This window comes from Chroicocephalus ridibundus, chromosome 9 (assembly GCF_963924245.1).
Source record: "Chroicocephalus ridibundus chromosome 9, bChrRid1.1, whole genome shotgun sequence".
NCBI lineage: Eukaryota > Metazoa > Chordata > Aves > Charadriiformes > Laridae > Chroicocephalus > Chroicocephalus ridibundus.
The window spans coordinates 40,323,870-40,348,485 of NC_086292.1; the positions used below are offsets into that span (position 1 = coordinate 40,323,870).

At 41.3% G+C, this 24,616-nt stretch overlaps 1 protein-coding gene across 1 annotated transcript; it reads left to right on the top strand.

The window, feature by feature from the left end:
• The first annotated feature begins 1,283 nt into the window (after nucleotides 1-1,283).
• TMC3 (transmembrane channel like 3) lies at nucleotides 1,284-24,062 on the top strand. Its single transcript, XM_063347068.1, has 22 exons — nucleotides 1,284-1,831; nucleotides 3,116-3,259; nucleotides 4,580-4,655; nucleotides 7,631-7,712; nucleotides 8,419-8,525; nucleotides 9,560-9,658; nucleotides 9,751-9,893; nucleotides 11,321-11,468; nucleotides 12,402-12,445; nucleotides 12,603-12,750; nucleotides 13,524-13,633; nucleotides 13,792-13,870; nucleotides 14,357-14,596; nucleotides 16,142-16,270; nucleotides 16,949-17,016; nucleotides 17,275-17,403; nucleotides 18,184-18,294; nucleotides 18,822-18,947; nucleotides 20,215-20,293; nucleotides 20,492-20,534; nucleotides 21,877-22,174; nucleotides 22,913-24,062. Exons 1-22 carry the CDS (start codon nucleotides 1,722-1,724, stop codon nucleotides 23,751-23,753), a joined length of 3,354 nt encoding a protein of 1,117 aa, XP_063203138.1. The 5' UTR covers nucleotides 1,284-1,721; the 3' UTR covers nucleotides 23,754-24,062.
• The last annotated feature ends 554 nt before the right edge of the window (nucleotides 24,063-24,616 follow it).

Here is a 24,616-nt window from a genome sequence, read left to right on the forward strand (position 1 = left end):
GAGTTATTAAGGAGAGAAAATACCACGCTAGGAACAAGTGAAAACTCTCTGTAAACTCTTGTTTTCTTTCCCACGTTCTGTGTGTCAAATTTTGGCCAGAGAAACTATTCATATCAAGATTTCTCGGTCTGTTTTCCTGTTTTAATAATGTGACCCAGAATATCCGCAACTTCTACGATGGAGAAAGGCACTGGAAATTCACTCGACCACGTGTCAAGTTCCTCAGCTGCCCTGGTCCCAGCAAAGCTCGGAGCAGTCTCTGCTGTCCCAACAACCCGACACCAGTATCACAGAGATGCTGGTGGAGAGGTGGTGTTGGAGCTGACTACAGGAACGATGTCAGGGGACTCTCCACCATGAAACTACGGCTGCCGGCAAGTACAGTTGCCCAGTAGTTAATCTTGGATGAAATGGATGGATTACTTTTTGAGTAGATGTAAGCTGGGTCAAAGCTATTGACAAAATGGTTGAGCCACTCAAAACTGAAAGCTGGTGGTTTGCTGTCAGTTTTACCATGAACGTGAATACTTGGAGTGAATTAGGAAGTTCATGCCCATGTGATGTTAGTTAATGATGTAATAATATGTAAGCATCATATGATAGGCACTGAGTGCATCATTACTGTGCAATGCAGAAATACTATCCTTATTTAAGGATGGAAAATAAGGCATAAAAGTGCAAGAATTTGCCCCAGGACATAGAGAAAGTAAGAGAAAGAATAGGTGTTTAATATAGGCTCCTCAAGCTCACAGCACCAGTCCATTTGTTGTCTTTTAAAGTGATTCTCAGTGTTAAATATACTTTTAGTATCTATTAAATTAATTTTGTATTAAAATTAGTTAAGTAATAGAGCTGAAGAAATGGGAAATGAGCATCAGATGATAACGTTTTCCAGTGTTCTAGCTCTAGAAATAAGCATTATTATTATCACCAATAATCTAGTCAACGCTTATTGTAAATATTAAAGATGACACAGTAATCACTGGAATTGAGCGTAAGTGAGATATTTCAACTAGCAAGAAAAAGCTAATTGCTTGGTAATCTGTACTTGTCTGAATAACAGGTATTTTGACTACCTCCAAGAGAAAAGCCATAAATTTTAGGTATAACAAATGGAGGCCATGGGGAGAGGTTGGGGCCAGGGCCCAGGACAGCAGCAGCCATGTGTTCTGTCCGGGCTGTCCTCTGGGAGAGGATCTGGAAGTCCTGCGGGAGAATGACGTCGCATTTTTCTCTGTTGGTAAAGGCTAAAATGTAAACTGTCTCTCTTTCCCCCAGCAAGAACATTCTCAAGCACGTGAAGCAAAGATGTCAGCAGCACATCCAGTGCATCCATGGGAAACACCACACAGAGCGGGCCAGCGTGGTACGGTGGGATGGTGCTTGGAGAGAATACCTCCCCTGCAACAAGGGAAACTTGGCTTTAAATTAAGGCCCGCAGCTGGCCCACCCTTGGACTCTGCTCCCTACCTCACCTCTGGGCATCTCGCTTAGAAGCGCCCTGGCAGGGGCTGCCGCGCGCTGCCGCTTTAAGGGATGCAGGCACTGCCAGGAGAGGTCCTCTCCAGGGCTGGAGCAGCAATCCTCTGCTCGGCAGGGCTCGCAGTCGCTCCCTGCTCTCCACTTAACAACATTTGGCTGCTTACGAGACATCTGACCGGCGAGCTGAAGGCTTCCTTCTAGTGCGGCAGTTTCACCTGCTGCGGGCGGCAGCTGCCACCATGGCAGCAGCAACGGGCTCCGCTGCGGCAAAAACTGCCAAGTCCTGCAAAAAGTACCGAACGGTGAAGCGACACGCCGGCATCTACACCTACCAGGAGCCGCCCCACAGGTAAGAGACCCTCCTCTCTCCTGAACTGCAAATCTGCCTTGCCTAGCACAGAAGTGGGATCGTGCCTTCTGGCTTTCATTTAGACAGCGTAGTAACATGAAAAGGAGCATGAGAAAAATCACTCTTCTCTCTATAGTAAGATGTATTCTAAAACTCTTTTTTTTTTTTTAAATTTTCACAAAAGTCATGTTTCATACTGCAACATAAACACTGAACATAAAACAGTGTAACTCCAATGAGTTCAGGGTACAGCAGGGTAAGAAATCTCTATGTACTTTTCCTGTCTATTATACATTTCCCTCCAATGTCACCTGTGACGGGAGGGGACAGGACTGTGGATTGATGGATCAGTGGTCTGATGAGCTATGTCCTTTGAACGTTCTTACAAGGCATGGCTTTAGGTTATGGTTTATTTCCAAGTGATTAAAAGGTGTTGCTTTTTCAGCAAAATTGCAGGCGACTTTCCCAATAAGTACATGGCAATACAGTTAGAAAACTTCCTAGCTGGTGGTTGTTGCAGTACTTCAGATCTCGTCATTTCATTCAGGGGAAAGAGTCACCACAGGTTTTTAGACCTGGGCCTTTACAAGGAAGGATATTTGCTGCTGTTTCTTATGCAATACCCAGTTTCAAAGAGGGAATTGAGAGCTGTAGGTTAGCAAAGGTGGTGACAGCATCAGAAAAGGTGATTTAATAATCATCCACAGGAATCTGCATCAAAGCACATGAATCTTTATACAGGGATGAGTAATTCCTGGTGTTGCGAGGTCCCACACTCCTGTCCCCCTCAGCAGGGAACAGGAACGAGGAACAGGAACTCTGAGCATCTGTTCCCCCCATTCTAACAAGAAAATACTTTATCATTATTACAATCAAAATAAAAGGCCAACACCACACGGTGAATAAATGAACGTTAAGTGCTTTTGCTGGAAATGTTTAGACAGCACTTTGTTCCAGAAAAATATACAGAGTGTGTTGGTAGCATGATGTACAAGCTGTATGCCTGGAAATGCTCGGAAAGACTGGGATTCCTGTTGGGGAGCGGGGATGATTTATGACTGAGCAGTAAGAGGTGGGGAGGAAGAGAGGCGCATCCTGGAGACGGGGGAATAATCCAAATTATTCATCGACTTTAAAACCATAAGGTTGTGTGAGTTCCCCAGCTCGCTGCTGTTATATTGCTGTAATAGGTTGGATCCTGTGCAAATCAACAGTTTGCTGGGGATCTGAAGGGGAATAATTTGTCTTGTTTTTCCTCTTGTGGGGTGTGTGCTGGGCTGCCAGCAACTCGGACGATGATATGGGTGAAGAGAAGGCTGAGAGCCATGACCCAGAGCAGATCTTTCAGAACATCCAGTACCAGAAGGAGATTATGTCCAACATCCGCTGCCGGCCGTGGCCGATGAGGCAGAAGCTGAGGGCGCTCAGGTAACTGTGCTGGCACGAAAGCTTTCAGGGCCACTGACTGTGACAGTGCTTCCAGCCTCAGAAGTTTTTTCAGTGTAAGCTGGAAGGGATTGCGCACAGAAATGATTTAGAGCCGCCAGGAAAGCATGCCGTGAGGCTGCTGTGACAAGATCCGAGGGCTGGCTGAAGGCAGCAGCCTTGGGGTGGGATGTCTGGAGGTGAAGTTGTCTCCTGTGGCTGCCTTTAGACAGCCACTGTACAGAAGAGAGAGCAAGAAACCACGCTTTGTCTATTAACTACTAAAACAAGTGTGTCAGCTATTCAGCAGCCTGAGGAAAGGCTGTTGGTAATGCTCAGTAATACCTTTTTAAGCTGACTTGTTTCACTCTGTCCCAAAAAGGAGAAACAGTCTGCTGTTTTCACGGTAATTGCAGTTGACGATCACCTGGTATGAGAACAGAGGCTGGTCGTAATCTTCAGGTAACATATTGTAAAGAGCAGTAAATACTGGACACTTGTAGGTTTAAAATGTACATTCAGGGTAGTAATAATATGTTTCACAGTTTAAGAGATTGCAATTATTATATTAATAATTCCAAATTTACAACAAAAGAGTAGGTGCCTCACTCCTTGTGCCACCTGTCTAAATTGTGTCAGCTTGTTCACAGCGTGATCTGTTTGGGGCTTGCTTTATTTTTCCTTTTCATCTGGCATCTTTCTCTTAAAACCCTGTATGATGCTAGGGTGGCATTTTAGTCACGAGGAATCCCTACCAGCAGCAGGGCACTTGTGTAATCTTGGAAGAAAAGAGAGATTTTTCTGTCTTGGGCAGAATCTGTGAGCTGCTCCTGTTGATGAGGTTTTGGTGGTCCCCATCCACCTTCTGCTGAGGTCAAAGACTGCGTACGACCAGAGGAATACGTACCTCTGCATCTTACAGGAGCGCTACACCGTATTTGCAGAAGAGGTGTTAGTATACACATGAGATTAACCAGACTGTAACGGGGATCTTGTTATTTTACTCATTTTGGTTGTGCCATTTTATAAGAAAGACTTTGCAACAAACAGGCAGAGACAATAACTAGAGGAATAGAAAACTCTCCCGGTCGTCAAACTTTTGAATGTTGAGTTTTCTCAGACAAAATTCTCAATGGTTTTAAAGTGTCAGTAAAATCCTCAATAGGAAAAGAAACAAGCTTTGCCTGAATAAGGATTTTATGGGGAGACGGACCATGATTGTACTTCAGAGCATTTGAGAACTTTGCTAGTCGCTGCTTGTGCAGGGTAAGGGGCTCGGAGTAACAGGATCAACGTAGAATGAACTTCCACCTTCTCGTGCAGACAGGCGAAGGAGATCGTGCTGAAGTACGAAGGGAGGCTCACTAGAACAAGAGGTTACCAAGCCGCTGGTGCAGAGGTATGGCTGCTTTTTATTCAGTTACAGCTCTTTTCTATACCAATAATCATCTGCGATTTTCATTCACAGAAGCGTGTTTGCTATGCAGTGCTGATCTCCAACTCAAGAGCTCTGTAGAGGGTAGAAAATGCAGTTGAAAGCTGCTTTTTTTTTTTTTTTTTCCTATTGTGAATTTAGTAATTACATTTTTGCAGACTAATTTGATGTGTTGAGGAATGGATGTTCTATTAACGCAGTATAAACTTCCCTTGCAAATAATCTACGAATACTGATGCCTGCTAGAGGGGGTGATGGGAACGGGATACCGACAACACGATGCCAGTATTCTCTGAAGAGCTGTTTTACCAGACTCTGGGGCCACAGTTCAATAGTTTAGTATGAAAAATGTGTCTAGCTTTTAGTTTGGAAGACAATCCTACAATAGCTTATGGTAAATACGTTGTTAGAGAAGGCTTTTGCTTGTATAATATTCAAAGAATTTGCATCCAATCTTAGCAAATCTATTTACGCCACTGAAAATAGACCCTGCCCTAATTTCGGGAAATCAATAACATGTAGGAAACTGTCCCTCATATGCAACCAACAGAGAAGAGATCTTTAGTCATCTAAGCAGTCAAGAATATTTTTGTCATCATAATCAGCAGACTGTTCATGAGGAACTTATCTTAATTCAAAAAGGCAGGGTTGTAACGGTAAAATAGAACACCATGCATTTTATTCATGTGAACAAGTGAAAGGCTGTATGTGTGTCTGTTGTTCTGTTACGTTGCCCCACAGCAAAGGTTAAAAGTACAACTCTCCAAGGTAGGAGAGAGTCGTTTTTCCTTGTTCTGCCTTTGCGTGTGCAGCAAACGCAGTGGAAGCAATAAATGCTTTTAAAACAAATACTGGTTTTTGCCTTTGACTCGAGCGGAACTAAGATGTTACCTAGAAAGAGAAGTGCCAGGGGTCTGCAATACATGGCGGTAAATCAGAGATCGGGCTCATTACTTCTTCATATTCCCCTCCCTATAAAAAAAAACAGAGGCTTTCATCTTAGAGTTCACAATGAATAAAAGTTTGTATCTAACCTAATTGCTTCTATTGCATGCATTTGCTTGAAGATATTCAGCAGTAATTAGCGCCACTCAGCATGTGTAGGGGAACTGCATTCTTTTTTCCTAGCACAAATTAGGGAATATAGCCTTTACATCAGGGATAAATTCAGCAAATGCAACAAAATGAGCTACCTTTTTTTTTTTTTTTTTTTTTTTTAACTGGAAGGACTTCATTTTCATGTATTCTCTCAGAAAATAGCATGGTGACCGAGACAAAAACTGTAGCGCAGCAAAACAAGCACTACATCATCAACATTAAGAGCTCAATAGTTGCACATGTGCTAAGAACAAAACACAGCTGTGAGCGTATACGTTTTTAAATAAGTTTTTTAAATTGGCAAAATATAAACTGTTCACAATTGGACAATACATTCATGCCATTATTTAAGAAAATCAAAGTTAAAATACCCTTTACTGTTTTGACACTGAAAGCATTTTTCCTTTTCAGTTCAATTATTTTATATTTGCGTTGTATTTTTTTTTATGTTTGCAGTTAACATCATATACCCATACTCTGGATTCTAAAGGTATAAATTATCTGTTCAGGTACACAGTAGGCAGGAAAAGAGGTGATAGCTATCTAATTATAATTTTAAGAAATACATGGTCACCTCTGTATTTTTTTATACATGTGCAGTACAACTGGCACAAGCTGCTCGATTCCTTTCTCAGCCTCGTGAACCCTGTTTTCCAATGAAAGCAGCAATCCTAGCAATTCTCATGCAATTCACAGCATCTACCGTTTCTTTGTTTAACTAGAATACTTCCCCTTCATGCAATAAAATACTCATACCGCCATAAAATTTAATTAACTTTGCCTAAAGATATTGATGATATATTCGATCATTAAAATGTTATTTACTTCTCTTTGGTTTCAGATTAGATTTCACGATATAATATTGACACTGCTGCTTACTAAAATATAGGGCTTTTTTTAACAACTAGCTGTACTAGGAATACTTTATAATGCATGATATACAAGTATTATTTTTTCTGATGGTACTGTAAAGTTATTAGCTCTAACTCGACAAATCAAAAACTGCAATTAGTTTTGCACATGCAGATTTTGTTTCTTCTCCCACGTGCGTATGCGCACCCCACTGTGCAGGAAGATGCTTTCCTCTGCCCACGCGAAAAATGGAAGATGAATAAAAGCTCTACAAAATATAACCACAGGTTTTCTGCAGGTGTCAGCTGTAAGACACACAGCTGAGATGATAGTAGTTGAATTTGCTGCTGTTGACTACGAAAGCTTATTTTCCAGAATTTTCCAGAAAAACTGGCATTATGCTTCTTTTAAATTTGAAGTTAGTTGCCTGTTCACTTGTTCGTCCTAGAAATCAAATTTTTGAGGCGCAGTGCAGCGGGATTCCCTCACAAATTACAGAGAGGCTAGGCGTCCCGGCCGTACCCAACTTGGATGACTTCTGCTCCCCGAGCCACTGCCCAGCCGCTGCTCCCCGCCACAGCCCCAGCCGTGGAGACGGGGACAGGGAATGGTGCCTGTTGGCCACCTCCTGTTGGTTCCTCACGATCTTTATGTGTAAAAGACGTAGATTGGTGGCTCCTGGCTGTCCCCTCAGAGGTGTATAAAGGGCGCTCTGTCTCACTTTTTCACTTTTCCGGAGTTTGGCGGGTGAGCAGAGTCAGGGACTGCTGTGCCCCCCACGATCTGTGTGTTTCAAAAACCCACCACGGTTTGCTTTACCCACCTTACCCACAGACGCGCTCTAAGACCTTAGTAATAACTGCTTGTAATATTTCTTGTGATACAAGACGAAAGATATGAGCAAATCACTCTGCATTTCTATTTTTTTTTTTTTTTACGTGTAAAACTCTTGTATTTCTCATTTCTCTGCTTTTTTTTTTTTTCCTCAGCTTTGGAGGAAGTTTATTCGGCTCGCATATAATTTTGTGGTAATCTTTATTCCATGGGAAATGAGAATAAAGAAAATCGAGAGTAAGTATAAAGATTTAATGGTATTGAACAGTAAAGCACTTGCTAAAATGCTAGATCTTAGGGTTTATTTTTTAATTTAGTGAATTCAATAATATTTGGAAGCGTGTTAAATGCTAACTTTCAGCAGTGACATTTTCATTTTAAACTGCTTTTTCTTCTTTTCCTAGTTCCTCAGACACTGCGCAGTCCTCGTCTATGGTCTTAGTGGGGGGTAACTCTTAAAAAGTCAAATTTGTCCCGTTGCGGTTCTGAAAACGCAGCGAGATTTGGTTCTGGTTTATCACGGTCCACGGGGCAGCATCCTCGGGCCAACATCCCGAGATCTGCCCAGGGTTAAGTGCGGTTGTAACCTGTGTCAGCAGCCCTTGAGTCTTTGAACTGAATTAAAGCAGCCCTTAACGTTACGTCAGCGGCCAGGTCACACCTCTCTGCTTCGGTGGTAAAGGAAAATGGATGGATGGTGTCAGCCAGCACCGCCGCTGCTTGCCTTAAATGCTGCTGGTAATTGTGAGACTTCCCCAACAGAGCTGGTGCTGGAATTACAATTTCCTCATTGACACATTAACATTTTCTCTACTTTGCCGTATGCCCTGCATGAATAAGAAAGGTTTTTCTTTTGTTTTATTGGCCGAATAATGCTTCATGAATAAATTATGTGAGCTTTTATAGACTGTGTAGCTCAGATAACTATTTTCTGTGGTTTAAGGTCATTTTGGGTCTGGAGTTGCCTCTTACTTCATCTTCTTGAGATGGTTGTTTGGAATCAATATTGTACTTACCATAATGACAGGAGCATTTGTAGTCTTACCAGAGGTAAGAACATGTTGTTAATATTTACAGAAAAATGCTTACTGTTGCACTTTCCTTTTTGAATTAAACAAATGCCACGCTTAAAGGCATACATCAATTTGAAATGTACAATTTAAAATGAATTATTTAAAATAAATTCCACTATTAAGAGGTTTTTTTCTCCGCCAAAGGATAAGAGAATTTTGCTATTAGTGTTAGAGATGATATTTTGTCAACATGGTACTAATGCTTTTACAGAATATGTTTGTATCCGATTACTAAAATGGAGAACCAAATCCTAAAAGCTGTACTTGGTGTTGAGTATGCTCAAGTCCTATTAGTGTCATTTACAGGCAGAAAAACATAACATCCCTCTTCAGAATCTGGATTATTGTCCATTAGAAATAATTTTCCAGATCTTCTGAATAGCCGTAATTTTGTTTAGTTCGTGCACGCAAGTAAGGCTATTTGTTAACTTTATTAAATTATTCGTAAATATTATTTTGCCTGACCCAAACTGTGCTTTAATAGCATTATCAGAAAACATGGGGATATCTGATTTTTCTTCTCATTGGCTAAACTAAAAAGAAAAGTAAGTACCAAACAAACAAACAAAAAAGTAAACTGAAATTAAAAAGGTATTCACTTTCATTTTTTACTTTTTTAAGGAAAAGGAGATTTAATCTTGAAATGCCATTTTGAGATCGAACTCTGTCATACTTAATTTAGAAATGCTTAAATTAAAACAAACGTAACTTTTAAAGCTGTTTTGTTAATGGTTTCAGTTGATCTCTCCCTTCATTTCTCAGCCATTTTGAAGATGTCACAGAGCGCTAAACTTCCCCATAGGTAGACCTTAGATAGCAAAAAAACCCCCATTGTTTAGTGGAAAATGAATGCAGGATTTCTCACGGGGTTTCTAGTTTAGGACGAGGAACGACCCAATTCTCGCCATCCTGATGGCATCGTGGGTGTGGGCGGCTCTTGGTGGGTTCTGCGGTGCAGCCCCAGGCCAGGGGGGCTCGCACCGCTTCTGAGACCTCCTCTCTCTTTCCCAGCTACTGGCCGGAGCACCGTTCGGCAGCACTGTCAGCAAGACCATCCCCAAGGATCACATTAAATCTGCTCAAGACCTGGACACCATCTGGTCGCTAGGGGCAAGACTAAAACCACTCTTATTGTTTCCCTGTCGCTGTGCTGTTGTAATCATTAGTTACTTGCTCCTACTTACGGGTTCTGGTCTTTGCAGGGCTACCTCCAGTACTCTGTTTTGTTTTATGGCTACTACGGTCATGACAGGAAGATTGGGAAAGCTGGATATCGGCTGCCTCTTGCCTACTTCCTTGTGGGAATGGCAGTGTTTGCTTACAGCTTCATCATTCTCTTAAAAAAGTAAGACTTCGCATTTATTGCTGTTCGTAAGCTTGTGTGTTCAGGCAACCATTAATGGTGTATTTATCCCCTTTCCTCTGTATTTATTCTGCCTAGCTCTACGAACCTGTTCAAATCTGCTGATATCAGGGAGGCAGACTGAGTTTAATTCTAGTTTGCTCTTCATCTCGCAATCAATTATCTTTGCACTCTCTTCAGTTTCCCAGTCTATAAAGGGAGGGCAGCACAGAAGATGACGTGTGATTTGTGTTTCTAGGTCTGTCAATCACGGAAGCCCTTTCTGTTCTCTTTTCTGGTATAAATGACAGAAATTTGTATTTTAAGTGTAATGCTTTCAGCGTTATAATTCCCATCTACTGAAATACAAATATAAAAATTCCATCCTAGATGTAATGCCATATGCATTGTTTCAGCCGGTAGATGGCATCCCGTTAGAATGTAAGCTTAATTTCTTTGCTGATGAAGGGGCCAGGAGTAGGAGTCACTTAGCAGAGAGCACCAGACCGCTGGCGTGGACCATAAATCTCGGAACGTGCAATGCTTGGAGATGGGCAAGGTCACTCTGTCCTCTCCTGATTTGCTTTCCCTTCCCTTCTGGATACCTATTTCTCTGTGTCAGTGCAGTCCAGAGACATTTTTAGTGCTGCCTGTAATAACTCTCAGTTTTGAAGCTGAACCTTCCCTTTTCGCTTATTTTTATTCTACCTGCTGGTTTGTGCCAAGGGTCACCCAAATGTCTGACACTGATCTACGCATCTGCAGTTTCTGGATACGATTAGCTCTTCCCCTTCTGACTGAGCTCCCTGACTCTTTGCTCAGCTGCTTACAGTCCCCCTTTTACCGTTGTCCTTTTGGATGCCCTTTCTTTCATAAGTTATTAATCTTCATTTCATTTCTTACGCTTTGCACTATTCTGCCATCTTGCCACTCTGAGATGAGTAGGTGGGGTTTTCTTTCTTTTTCCTAACGTCTGTAAAATGGCACTGGCTTTCTCTTTGACAGTAACATAAATTTTCAGGGCGAAAACAAACAGATCTTGTGCATGATCACAATTTTGCCAAAGTAGCTTGTAGTCACAGTAATAGTGACAGTATCTTCCAGCTGGATCCTACCTGGAGATCGTAAAACTTAAATACGGTTAAGCCCACAGCTCTAGTGAGATTTATTTGCTTTATTTGTCAGCTACAAAGAATGTAAATATCAAAATGCCCTTCCACAGTGAGTCACTCTGGCAGTAGAACAAAAGTGAAGCTCATGCTCTGAGCCTCACCCTGTTTGATTTTCTTCAGAAAGCTGCCAACAATGACACTAATTGCTGCAAATTTTTCGTTTCTAAAGGCATAGACATCTGAACCAAATCAGTGATTTCCTTCATATTCATCTTCACACATTAACAACAGTTGATTATTTGTTATATTTTTTTACAGAATGGCAAAGAACTCGAGAATGAGTTTAGCAAGTGCCTCTGATGAAAATTACACTTTCTGTTGGAGACTCTTCTGTGCTTGGGACTATTTAATAGGAAACCCTGAGGCTGCAGAGAGCAAAGCTGCTGCCATAGTTAATAGCATTCGGGTGAGCAACTGACCTTCAAATTATTTAGAGTTGATTTGTTTGTTAATCTGTAAGATATATATGTCTCTCCTCTTGTTCCCTTGCATTTCATGTTGGTTTTTGGTGTTCATTTACAGACCTCTTTGCCTAGGGGAGGGCTGGTGTCGCATCTCTGTGTGGTGTTGCAGCCACATCACACTTGCTGACACTGTCATTCCATCCCAGCGAGGCCGTTGTGTTCTTCTTCGGAAGAGTTTTCTTTAATGCCACTGTATGTGTGACAAGAAGTTAGATAACTAGAAACAAATTTGATCTAATGCAATTTCATTGAGTAATAGAATCAAATTCGTGTTAGCAATGTAAAAACGCTCATTTATTTCAACTCTCCGTAACAAACGGTCCAGGGACATCTTACAGCTCTCTCAATATTAGAAAATTGCTTTAAATACAGATGTTTTCCATTTAGAATTTAAGAACAGATGTGCTTTTCATCTAAAGTAATTTATTTCCAAAATGTAGCGTGTTCTCGTTAAGTCATGGAACAAAATTACTTCAAATTGTGTTAAGGATAAATTAATAAGCTGTGATATTTAGTTATTTCGATGACGGAGGATAACTTTTGACAGTTCTGTATTATATTACTGACACGTGGATTCTATAGGCACGTCCTGGAAAAAGATCCGGTAGTGTAAACCTCCGGTTGTACCCCACTGAACACGCATGACTGAAAGTGCCCGGATATTTGATTACTGTGTATTTGTTTCTCAGAAACCTCCTTCGCGAGTTAAGCTCGCTTACCACCCCTAAAGCACTATGCAGGACAGAGATGTATTTGTCTACTTGCACTTTCAGGATGTGGAATTTTTTATTAGTATACTTGATACTTTCTGTGAAAGATATATGCATTGTGTCTGCTGAACACTATTAAAATGATAACGCTGTGTTTCTTTCAAGGAAGCTATATTGGAAGAGCAGGAAAAGAAGAAAAGCAAAAACTTGTATGTATCTAAGACCAGAGACACTTTGCAGAGCACTGTTTCAATGCAGACAGCAGTGCTAATCTGCTTGTCTCGTACTTCTAAAACCTTGTTAGAAAAAACCCTGGTGTCATAAAACAACCTACTGTGTTGGCTGTGTCTTTTTTTGTTCCCCCAGGGCAGTGACTATAAGCTTAAGAATTATTGCAAACATCCTTGTGCTTCTCTCGCTTGCTGGTAGTATTTACATCATATACTTTGTCGTGGATCGATCCCAAAGGTTAGAGCACACCAAAAAGGAACTGACTCTTTGGGAAAAAAACGAGGTACACCGTCTTTCTGTCACCTCTGTGTTGGAAGCAGGATTATTGTCTCGGGGCTCTCCGCAGCAATGGTGTGCACTGAGGCGGAAACTGCAAGAGATCGGCCAGGAGCGATGAGGAAGGAGAGGGCAGCGTGGGGGTTACCAGCATCTCTCTTTGCCCACTTGCTGCCTCTGCTCTGCAGCGAGGTGTTGGCAGAGCTGCAGTGGGCAGGGGGACGCCGCAGGTCCTCGTTTCATGCGGACTGCAGATCTGCCTGGCCCCTGTTTTGTGAGGACAGAGCGTAAACTCTCCTGTCACTTACAAATCTACTTTTGCACCCACGATTGAGCTGAGCGAACGCTGGGCCAAGGGACTAGAAAGGAACGAGCTTTGACAACAGCTGATTTCAGCTGGGGGATACTGAATGTTCTGTGAATATTTCCCATCAGCGGAATGAGTGGATACTGAGAGTAGGAAGGGAATAGATATGGAGAAGCTACTCTTCCATTTCAGGGGAAGATGCTGGCTTCATATTTCCCATGTGTTAAGTCTTTATTTTAATTAATAAAGCAGAAACTTTGAAGCTAGAATGTCTGAAGTAAAGATTCCAGATCTATAATTCTGGATCACAACTACTGTTATTACTGAAGGCAATAATAGATTTTTTTCAGCATCTCCTCCAAGAAAAGCAATCACGATTGTATGTGCATCAGCAGTATCTCAATCAGCAGCCAAGGTACCACAGAAAATCCACACGCAAAGCCACAAAAAGGCTGCGTCTTTCTGTTCCGTAGGTAAGCGTAGTTGTGTCACTCATCACGATGATCGCACCCTCTGCTTTTGAACTTGTGGCAGCTCTGGAGATGTATCATCCAAGGACGACTCTTCGCTTCCAGCTTGCGAGGTATGGGCTTTATGCGGTGTAGAAAATATGTGGGAAGAAAAGGGAGGAAGAGGAGAGATGTGCTCTGCTCCCATGTTTTAGTCCAGCCAAACCAGAGAACGTGTGAGAAGCCGATGGGATAACAATGCCAGTAACCTGTATCTTACTCTCGTTCTCAGGGTTCTTGTTCTGTACCTGGGAAACCTCTACAGTTTAATCATTGCTCTCCTGGATAAAGTGGACAGTATGAGTGTCACTGTAAGTTTAACTTGGTGTTTTCTGATGTGTAAAGCTAGTAGACTTTATAGATTGAGTTCCATTTATCGTGATATATAGGAAGTCAGATGAAAACTTGTTTGATTAAAACATTAGTTTGACAGAATTGTAGAGTTAAGTTTAGTTTGTAGTGTTCATTTACAACTGCTTGTAGGTTTTTAGGATAACTGGATTCATTTGATTGCTGATGTAACACGATAATTAAATTTCTGTGCATTACTTTACTATTTAAAAAAAAAAAAAACATCACTTTAGGGCAAATATTTCCAGCTACCTAAAATCGTCTTTCAGTACTGTCCTTACAAGTTCCATCTGACTCCGTACACTGACAGTTACTTAACAGTCACCTTAACTGCTGCTTCAAAAGACATGAAGAAATGCCTCTATGTGTGTTATGTTGTAGCAGGTACAGACATCTTCAGGCATGTACAGCTGAAAAAGTAGCTTTCAGGACATTTATTATTTCAGGACTCTGACGTTAACAACAATGCAAGTAATTCCACCACCTTCTCAGCGACCAAAACTTTTTCTAAAGAAGACAATTTATCTACAACTATTCCTGACGTACAAATTAAGACAAATGGCATTGCCACATTGGAAGAGTCTCGTGCTCAAGGCTTCACAGTCTCTGACTCACTGGTTAACAAAACAGTTTCCTTCAACACCCAGAACCCACAGGATCAGTGCTGGGAGACGTATGTTGGTCAAGTACGTAATTGTTTTATTACATCACCAACTTATTCCTAATCCACATTTGACATAAAAATTACAATTATGTTGTGCTGTGTTCCATTTTAGAGCTTTTCTTTGTATAAATTCCAGAATTTAGCTAAGGATTGTGTAGAAAGTGTAAAGACTACGCCAAGTGATTTGGCCCCAGATACAAGCATTCTTCTTTGTTCAGTATCTACAACGTGTTTAGTGTTGTACAAATGTTCTTTCACCAGGCTTTGGTCTCTGTCTTCAGCTCTGCACAGGCAGATATCTACAGATGCGTGAGACAGATCCTATTTTAATAGGATGCATCCTATTGAACTCAGGGAGAGAAACACGACTATAAAAATGTTTAGAAGTAACATGTGCCCTGTGCAGATTCAGGCTGGTGCCTGGACCGATGGGGATGCAGACCCGAGCCAAGCACGAGATTGTGCGCTTGGTCATCTGTACGGTATCTCTGAATTCTCTATTCATTCTGCCTCAGTAAATCACTAGAGAATCAAGTGTTCTTGAGCAATAAAAGGTTTCAAAGTGCTGTCAGTCCATAAGCATGGAGGCAGTTGGGCGGCAGTATGCATGTTCCCACGGTCAGATTGCAGAAAATCTGCAGACTTCATGTGACACTTTTTGTTTCCCTGCGTGTGAAGCAGACATCGCTTGTGGCCTTTACTTTGAGTGACTAGCAGTGGCACTAACACATACAGAGAGAAAGTCTGACCACACAAAATTCAAAAGGTGTCATTTGATCCAGCGTACTTTGGTCTCTGTCAGTGTTGCACTAATGTCTAGGCCACTAGATTAAGGATGCTAACGTGCTTCTGACTTGCTGAGCTCCTGGTTCCAGAGTGAGCGGTATTAAAGGTCTTGTTTGATCATCTGGAGTAAAAGTCCCTTGCTAGGTTCGAAAGGCTGATTTCTGTTCTTGCATGCCCCTCTTCCTATTGCACAGGCACCAGGAAATTTTTGGAATGGGCTAGAGATGTTTGGAACTGAATCTTTTCTATTTAACTGTATGCTTTTAAAGCTCAGTTAAATATAGGATAACCTCATTCATTTTTAAGCACTAAACAGGTCTCTCTTATGGCTTGATGATCCTACTGCCACTGGGTTTGGTTTTGTAGGAGTAATAAGTATTTCTCATTGTGAAGCACTTAGCAAGTTTGTACTACAGCAGTTAGTATAATGACGGATTAGGTACAACATGGAAAAAAGCCAACCCATTTCAGCTTATCTAGATAAACTTTCAGAACAGTCATTAAAAAGAAAGCTTGAAGTTCTGATGGACCAGAGTTTTATTGCTGCAAGCAACAGGGGGCACACTGGAAGCTTGATTGTATTAGTTTTCTTTGCTAGAACAAAGGCCAATGAGGGAAAAATCAAACAGGAAAAGCTTAAAATGAAAAAGTTTATATATTCAAATCATATTTCATCAGTATACTAAGCTTAAGCCAAAATACAATCACAAATGCAAAAGAGCCACATGCATCCCATTTGCTTCCAGAATGACTCAGTATGTGTGAACAATATGTATTCCAGGAGATGCTAAAGCTTTCAATTATCGACATGATTTTCACAGTCGCAAGCATCCTGCTAATTGATTTTTTCCGTGGACTGTGTGTGCGATATTTAAGTGACTGCTGGTGCTGGGATCTAGAGAGCAAGTTTGTAAGTACGGTCTTTATTTTATCAAACTAAAATGCTGAAGATAGCTAGGCTCCTTCCCTTGGTATTGAACTTCCTTAAGGCCTTTCAACAGATAAAGAATTTCTTGGTAGCACACATCTATGAAGGCATAGCTAACACTGAGTTTCAATTGGAGGGCACGGGGTGAATTCTGAGACAGGATGTTTTTCTCAAGCCTACTTTCATGGCCATGGTGCAAAAACCTCTTTGTCTTTCCCAAAATGAGATCATGGAGCAGTCCCAGAGTCAAAGATGAGACTGAGGGCATGGGGTCGCTGCCCACATCCTCTCTTCTGTAGCTGTAACCTCTACCCATAATGTAGACAGTGGTCCAAGAAGCAACAACCAAAAACATACAGCCCTTTAAGAAAATTACAGTGGGTAATATTTGGGTAGCAAGATGCTGTTGGCATGAAAAGCCGAGGACTGTTCTCAGTCTAACTAAAGAAGTGAAGTAAACTAGAGAGGAATTAGTTTGTTTAAGCCCCTGCTGCAGAGTAGGTTTTACTGTGCTCCCACTGCCGGCCAAAAGCTGGTATTTGGTCTGGATGTTTCAGGCTACGTGTTGTCTGTGAACTCATGCCATCAAATGCTTCTAATAAATGATCAGGAAAAAAAAAAGATTGGCAAGGTGTTCATCCTACATTGTGTTTCTTGTAGCCAGAATATGGAGAATTCAAAATTGCAGAGAATGTATTGCATTTGGTCTACAACCAAGGAATGATCTGGTATGTATAGTCTGGAAGTGGTTTCTCTTGTCCTTTGTTGGCTGATTACTAAGTCAATCTGATGATTTCCAATGAAACCTATTCAAGCAGGATATTAGTAATGCAGTCCTTTATACTTTATTATAATAAGAGATTGTCTGTTGATAGTGAGCTGTTGTTTACCTCTGGTGGTTTGTTGTTGGTTTTTTTTCATGTGTTCTTTTGCTATTAAAATTGCTTCTGGCAACACTGAGCACTGAAATGATATTGTTTTTCCAGGATGGGAGCTTTCTTTTCACCCTGCTTACCAGCATTCAATGTTCTCAAGCTGATTGGACTCATGTACCTGAGGAGCTGGGCTGTGTTAACGTGTAATGTACCACATCAGCAGGTTTTCAGAGCGTCTCGGTTAGTCAAAATAAGAGAAAAAGATAAAGAATAAATAATGCAAATAATGGAAATGTTTTCTGTGCATAGGAAGAAAATGACAGGAGATTTTAGCTCTGAGAGTTGATAATCAAATTTGACAGTAATACTCGTAGCAAAGGACTGTGACAAAAACATAGTTAAAGCAGGGAAGTTAAAGATACGCAAGAACTGAAAAACAAATCGGGGAATATTCCTAGACCAATATATGTGGCCTAACATAAATGCTTTATTCCCATACAACTCTGAGCACAATGACCTACGTATGTTAACTGTTGCAAGTTCTATTTTTTGATGTTTCTTTCTTTGAAAGCTACAAAGTATCTGCTTTTGTCTGTTGCATCGCACAACAGAATTCCCCATTTTTCTGAAATAATTTAGGGCATCTCTAAATCTTAAGAATCAGTTATTTCTAACACGTTTTGAAGTGTTAGAAACTTCTGCCTTCTGAACTTCTGCCACTGTTCTGTTTGTCCCCCAACACAACTGGGCAGCCAGGGCGGTTTTTACAGAAGGATGCTAAAAACAGCTCCCTGCCTGCAGCAGCGGCGTCTGGAAAGCAGCGCAGAGAGCTGCTCTTAATGTCGTCATTAAGAGTCTGTTTAAACTGGTTCTGTTCAGACTTTCTAATCATAGCAGAATGATTTTGATCTTTCAGAAATGTAGATCTTGAACTTGTTAGGTAGATACGCTTGCACCTTTCTTGTTGCCTGTTTTTCTCTCTGATTAGGATAATCTGAAACATGTTACGCCTTCTTGCAGGTCCAATAATTTCTACTTGGCCATGTTGCTGTTCATGTTGTTCTTATGCATGTTACCAACAATTTTTGCTATTGCCCGATATAAACCATCTTTAAACTGTGGTCCTTTCAGGTAAGTTATAATGGACTAATGAAAATGGCAAAATTTGATTTCACCCTCTCACAACAATTCATCAGGTTCAATAATACCCAAATTACCGTTAAAAGGCAAAAAAAGTTTATATACAGGACAATCTTTTTCTGCTGCTGATGTTTTCCAGTTTAACTTTAACTAGGTGAATATGTCAATGTCCTGAGTGAGGCTTGACATTTTGCTTTGTATCCATGGTTCAGCTATTTTATGTTTACGTAAGGTAATGTGCCACCGAGCAATCTAGCAAACATCACTGTCCTGTGGCTCAATTCAAGCACCCTCCAAGCCTGGCCAACGCTTTTGTGCTTTGGAAAAATTGGTTAAAAAGCAAATAACGAACAAGTTGCTTTTATCTTTTTTTTTTTTTTTCCTTTCACCGAACTGTTCAAAGTAGTTCTGGATGAAACTCCGTGTTTACTTGGTGCAACACTGCTTAACAAGTTAATGTACTTAGGATTTCTTACAACTTAATTTTACTTTCTTTTTTTTTCCCTCCCTTCTTGTAGTGGACAAGAAAAAATATATGATATTGTTTCTGAAACGATTCAAAATGATTTTCCCGCATGGTTCAACACGGTGATTACTTATGTCAGCAGTCCTGTGGTTGTCCTCCCTGCACTGCTACTTTTATTGTAAGTACTCTGTTTCTCACAGGCACGTTAAATTGTTGTATTAATTCTGGCCTTATCTCTGGGGAGTCAAATGTTGATGCTGAGGAACAAATGCTGCATTATTGTAATTTTATTAAGCCTATCTGAAAAACAACCAATTTATTGAATATATGGTATGTGGATTAGATGGGAATGAGAGTATGTTAAAAAGACTGTCATCCCATTTTCAAAAGGAATTTCTTGTTCTGGGATACCTTGTTAGCTCAAGTTCACTACATCGCGTCAAGGCTTGCACTGCTGCTGGGTACGGGAAGATTTAAGATCCTTCTTCCCTCTTAAGAGCTCCTCGGAAATTAATATTCTATTTCCTCATGGTCATTAGTTTAGTTTATGACTCTGAACAGGGCTCAGTCTATCACCCAAAGCAGCTACCCAGTCATCCTGATTTCTGACGAGATAAATCAATTATGAAGGTCTGCTCTGAAGTGTTAATGTAATATAACTTGCTGCAGACTTTCCAGTGGAAGTCCGTTCTTACTCTCGTTTCTCAATAATTATTTACAGCTGGGAATTAATACTTACTTTGAGCTGTAAATTAATTTTGCTCTATGAAGTATCATTTGTCTTGCATGTACCTTTGTATCATTTTTTCCCCTGCAAACTACAGACGAATGCAGAGGTTGCCCCATCAGTGGGCTTTCCAGACAAATCAAAAAGAACGAAGCAATACCTTCCTAATTGTAATTTTTTCCTCTAAGGACCCATCCATGTAAATATGAACATATTTACAAATTTAAGTAGATCTATTGGCCAGGTCTGATCTCGGCTGTGCCAGTGTAAACAAGGTGTTACTCCCGTCAGTCAACAAAGCTACATTGGTATGAGTGTGCAAACTCAGCTGTAATGCTGGTGTCCCTGTTCCGTAACCTTGGACTAGGAAAAAAAGGCGAGAAAATATTTATAGAAATTTTCATTTTGAGCACGTCCAGAATTTAAACCAAAAAAAAAAAAGCTAGCAATGCACACAGGGTTACACGCACAATGAAAAGACCTGCAAAAAAACACAGGCACAATTAGAACTGCTCTTAAATCTGTTTTCAGCGTCACTTCTTTCTTTCTTTCATGTATGTTTGCTTGAAAGAAGGCAGTGATCCATTATCATGGTATAAAGAAAAGTGCTACAAAGCAGCAACTGAACCTGTACATCATTTTGATGACCTATGAACCCTCAAAGAGAAAACAGTCAAGAATGTCTGATGTGACTCATAATCACCTCTTTCACTTCTAGCATGTTAATCTATTACCTACAAAGTATTGCGAGATCATTAAAATTCACCAACAATCAACTGAGAATGAAGATCCAAACAGTAAGTACAGTTCAAAGCACTTTTACGTGCAATTTGGGGGGATCTTCAGGAAAGTACTAGCCTAATTAAATCTCTGAAGTGACTTTCAATGTTCCACGATGTAAAACCAATCCTGTATTTATCATCCTTATGCAGCAGTGGATTTACTCTCTAAACCATAATAATTTACTGCTTTTCATTCTTCTGAATGTATTTTAGGAAAGAACTGAAGACAAGAAGAAGGTGGTTCAGATGGCAGTAGGTAAGTTGGTGAGCTTTAGAGACGCCACTATTAATAAAGTATTTAGATGCAAAATCATTTTGATTTCTCATACACGTAGGGAAGTTCAACTACATTTTTAAAAAAACTGTTTCCTGTAGAGTCCTCCGTTTAGATGGTTTTCGAGCTCAGCTTGACTTAGTCTTGGCAGCACTGAAAGACGAGGTGTGTAGTTTATACCAAAGTTCTCCTGGGATCTTTGGACTGAGTGTTTCCTTGCTTTTATCACCAACAGGACAGGACCTGGGAGGCATCTCTGATTCAAATCATGTCAGACCTTGCATAAAATTGAGAGGCTAGCAGGCAGAAGAGGAGGAAGGGCATGGCCCCTATCCTTTAACCTGAGACGGTTGAATATTTCATCAGCAATGAAAAGTTTTCAGACTTAATTGTCTACTTTGCCTGAGGGAATTTGAAACCTGCACCTTCCACTTCTCAGATTTTAGCAATGAGAAACCACAGAAAGGTCCTTCTAATACCTCTCAGCGAAAGGAACAGGTGAAAATTTGCCAAGCCAAGGAGAAGACATGATTCAGTGGCCTTATGGTTAGATCTTGATGCTACTGTGACCCCCTTATAGCTCTCCAGTGGACACATAAATGGTGAAATACCTGATGTATTGCAGAATCACAGAATGGTTTAGGTTGGAAGGGATCTTAAAGATCACCCAGTTCCAACCCCCCTGCCCTGGGCAGGGACACCTCCCACTAGACCAGGCTGCTCAAAGCCCCATCCAGCCTGGCCTTGAACGCTTCCAGGGATGGGGCAGCCACAACTTCCCTGGGCAACCTGTTCCAGTGCCTCACTATCCTTACTGTAAAGAACTTCCTCCTCATAGCCAATCTAAATCTACCCTCTTTCAGTGATCAGGAGTGACTATTAAGGGCGAGTAGGTATGTGTCCTAGGTGGACTTCCTTTGTTACAGAAACCCAGTTCAGCTTTTGGCTGTGATGAGCACAGTCACTGGAGCCAGTTTGCTGAATTCGGCCACCTTCGTATTGGTAGTGGTATATATTGTGAACTAAAATGTGGGTCTTAAAAAGAGACATTGGATTGTTGCCCATATTGGAATCCTACAGTGCAACGTTCAGTGTTTTTTTGTATGTTCCTCAATACTACATCTGGCATGTACTGTAGTTATGTCAATCCACCACTTTATCACCATGTCTCCCAGCGCGACACCAGTTTCTCTTTTCTGAACACAGTGGGGTTCTGTTAGCACTGGACCCCCTGACTGAAGGGTGAATTTGAGCTGCTGCATTTACGCGGCAACTTCTAAATTTAGAGGCCTGGACAGTTCCTGTAATAATTTCTGTTTTCTAGCCAGAATCCAAAATCTGGATGGGAATGACAAGAGACCAGAGCAAGAAAATGATATTATGAGCCAGGAGTCTTCTGTTCGGTCCTCAACTCCCCGAAAGAATGGCAGTGTCTTGAACTTTGAATCTCCCGTGAGCAAAGGCACCAGAATACAAACCATTTCCCAGTCTGTGCCTCAAACTGTGCCCTCAACTGATGTTGCAAGACCTGTCAACGCAACTCCCACAACTTCCACCTCTTTAACGCCAGCTCCCTCAGTATCAAGCGTACAGAAACCAAGGAATGATCACATCACAAACAGGCAAGACTGCTTTGGTTTTGAAACGGCATTTCTTCCAGCAGCTCCATGACATACCTGTGTTTGTTTACAAAATAGCTGTGTATTCAGACTGTCTGGAGCAGTAAAACAGCTGAGGAATTTTTAAAAAGCAGATGCATTCATGGGTCCTATTCAGAGTGCTGGTGATACCACCTTCTTCACTCTCCCTTAACTGAGAGGGGATTATAAAACTTTTGAAATGATGTAGTTGATGGAGTTTAGACACACCTCAAGCAAAGGTAAATACTAAGCTTGCCCTCAGGCTTGTAACTGAAATAGTTTGTGCAGGACACTGTTTCCATGAACACAGCAAACACGGTCGGAGTGAAGGAACTCTGTGCAGAATGCCTGTAGAGCCTAGCCGTAGGACAACCACTTTTGGACTTGTTGGTTCAGACAGCAGACTAATGCTTTAAGCTACCTGGTTTTGCTCAAGTGATCAGAGACAAAGAGCATTTTTAAACGGTTCCCAGAATAATAAGAAAACAAAATGGGAACGTAACCTGAGAGGACAATTGTCTGCTGCCTTTTTCCAGGGAAAACTCCTACAGTATGTTTCTCAACCTGGTCCTAAAAATTTGCAACGATGAAGATTCCATAATCTCTACCCTTACAAACTAGTGTTTGATTTCCAGAGCAATTAATTTTTTATATGTATGAATTAGACTGATGGATGAGTGTAACTCTTGATATTTCCTTCTTTTTTTTTCCTTCCTAAAGGTACCCAAGCGTTGTGCATGGGAGTGCAAGTGAGCTCTGTAAAACAAAGCCTTACGCACCAGTGCCTTTCAAAAAGCACATTGAAGATGTTCATTCTGAGCCACTCTTCAGAAAAGGCATTCGGCAGGTAAATCCGGAGGCCCTCGGGGCAGGAGCTCCTGTTTTTGTGGGACGCAGACCGTATGCTACCAGGTATTTTGTTGTTAACGAAAATGAGCCCCGCAAAAAATCGCTCCGTTCTACCTCCCGACTCCAAAGGCACTTCAGAAAAGACGAATCAGGAGACGTTATTGAGCTGTATCCACGCAATGTCAGACGATACGTGGTTCGAACACCACACCAGATGTATTCTCCTCATCCCAGTGAAGATGAGGAGGATGAAGAGGAACTTGGGAGAGAATTCATGAACAGATCCCATCGCCCTCGCTCACTGTCTGATCTTCGCCCACCAGCAAGATTTTACATAGGGGAACGTGCTGATGGCCACATTCTTACAAGCAAAGATCTGGCCAGAATGCATTACAAATCCTGGGACGATGGTTTCGAGCTAGACCTGGACAGGCCTCCATACGCCTACAAGAAAGTGCACCTGAACTATCCTGAGCCCCGTGTGAAACCAAAATCAAAGCAAAAGGTGGAGCAATCTCTAACAGAATCTGATTCCATTTCCATTGAATCCAGCAGTGATCCGCAGAACAGCAGCAACGACCAGTATATCCAGGTCATTCACAGCAAGGAAAAGTATCCGAAACCTGGGACAAAACTCACCAAAAAGAAATCCAAAAACAGCGTTGATCTAAGTGTGTCTGAGCCTAACGAACTGGTATGCTCAAATGTCTGAGGAAGTGCCCCGACCTTTTCGTGTTTTGAACGGGTGTACGTGCATTTGCTCTATTTGCTGTGTGAGGTCTATCGGAGTAACTACAACATAGTCTTTGCAACAACAGTGTATGCTGCCATTCGAGGTGGGAAAAGCATAGTTAGCCTCGTGTTTTCCTGTAACTGTACCTCGCTTTAATATCACAACTCGTATGTTGCAGAACTTGGAAGAGAAAGTTATTCCAATTTATTACTTACTGTTACGGTGTTAAAAACCAAAACCACTACCTACTGGAAAATCAAAAGCTATGTACTTGGGGCACTCTCATTAAACCAGTACAAAAATATGTCATATGAGGCTCTCTTTGACACAGTCACAGCTAAAGATGCTTACACTGAATAAATTCAGCAGGTAATCAGCTTCCTACGAATAGAGTTGCTGTTTACAGTACAGTTTATGACATCTTGACATGCCTAGTTTGACTATGGTGTGTGTCTCAAACAAATCAGCAATAGGTTAATTACAGAGAACACTGAGTTTCTTTAGAGTGTACTGCACGGGCAATGGAGTTATTTGATCGCAGCAGTGCACGCCAGCCTTCTAAATGAAATCCTAGGTCTTCTATTAATTTTCTGGTGACACTCCTCAGCCCAGCCTGATAAGCTGCACTGTAGAGAACTTTCTGTTCCTGGCCTTCAAAAAACTTCCTTCGCTGCTCCTAATTTAATTCTATCCCGTTTTTTCGCACACCGCTGTAATTTTACGCCTTCTTTAGGTGCTGAAGATTGCCCTTTTTTGTGCGTTGTTCGGATTACGCGGGATAAGAGACCTGTCGGCTTTAGCCAGAACCGTGCTGTCTGCACCAAGCCGCGCTGTGCACTACA

Bases quoted from the DNA above. Each gene is read 5' to 3' on its own strand.
- TMC3 (XM_063347068.1), top strand. From the start codon at position 1,722: ATGGCAGCAGCAACGGGCTCCGCTGCGGCAAAAACTGCCAAGTCCTGC. The intron at 9,894-11,320 runs GTAAGACTTCGC...ATTTTTTTACAG, and splicing joins TTCATCATTCTCTTAAAAAA to AATGGCAAAGAACTCGAGAA. The intron at 12,446-12,602 runs GTATGTATCTAA...TTGTTCCCCCAG, and splicing joins AAGAAGAAAAGCAAAAACTT to GGCAGTGACTATAAGCTTAA.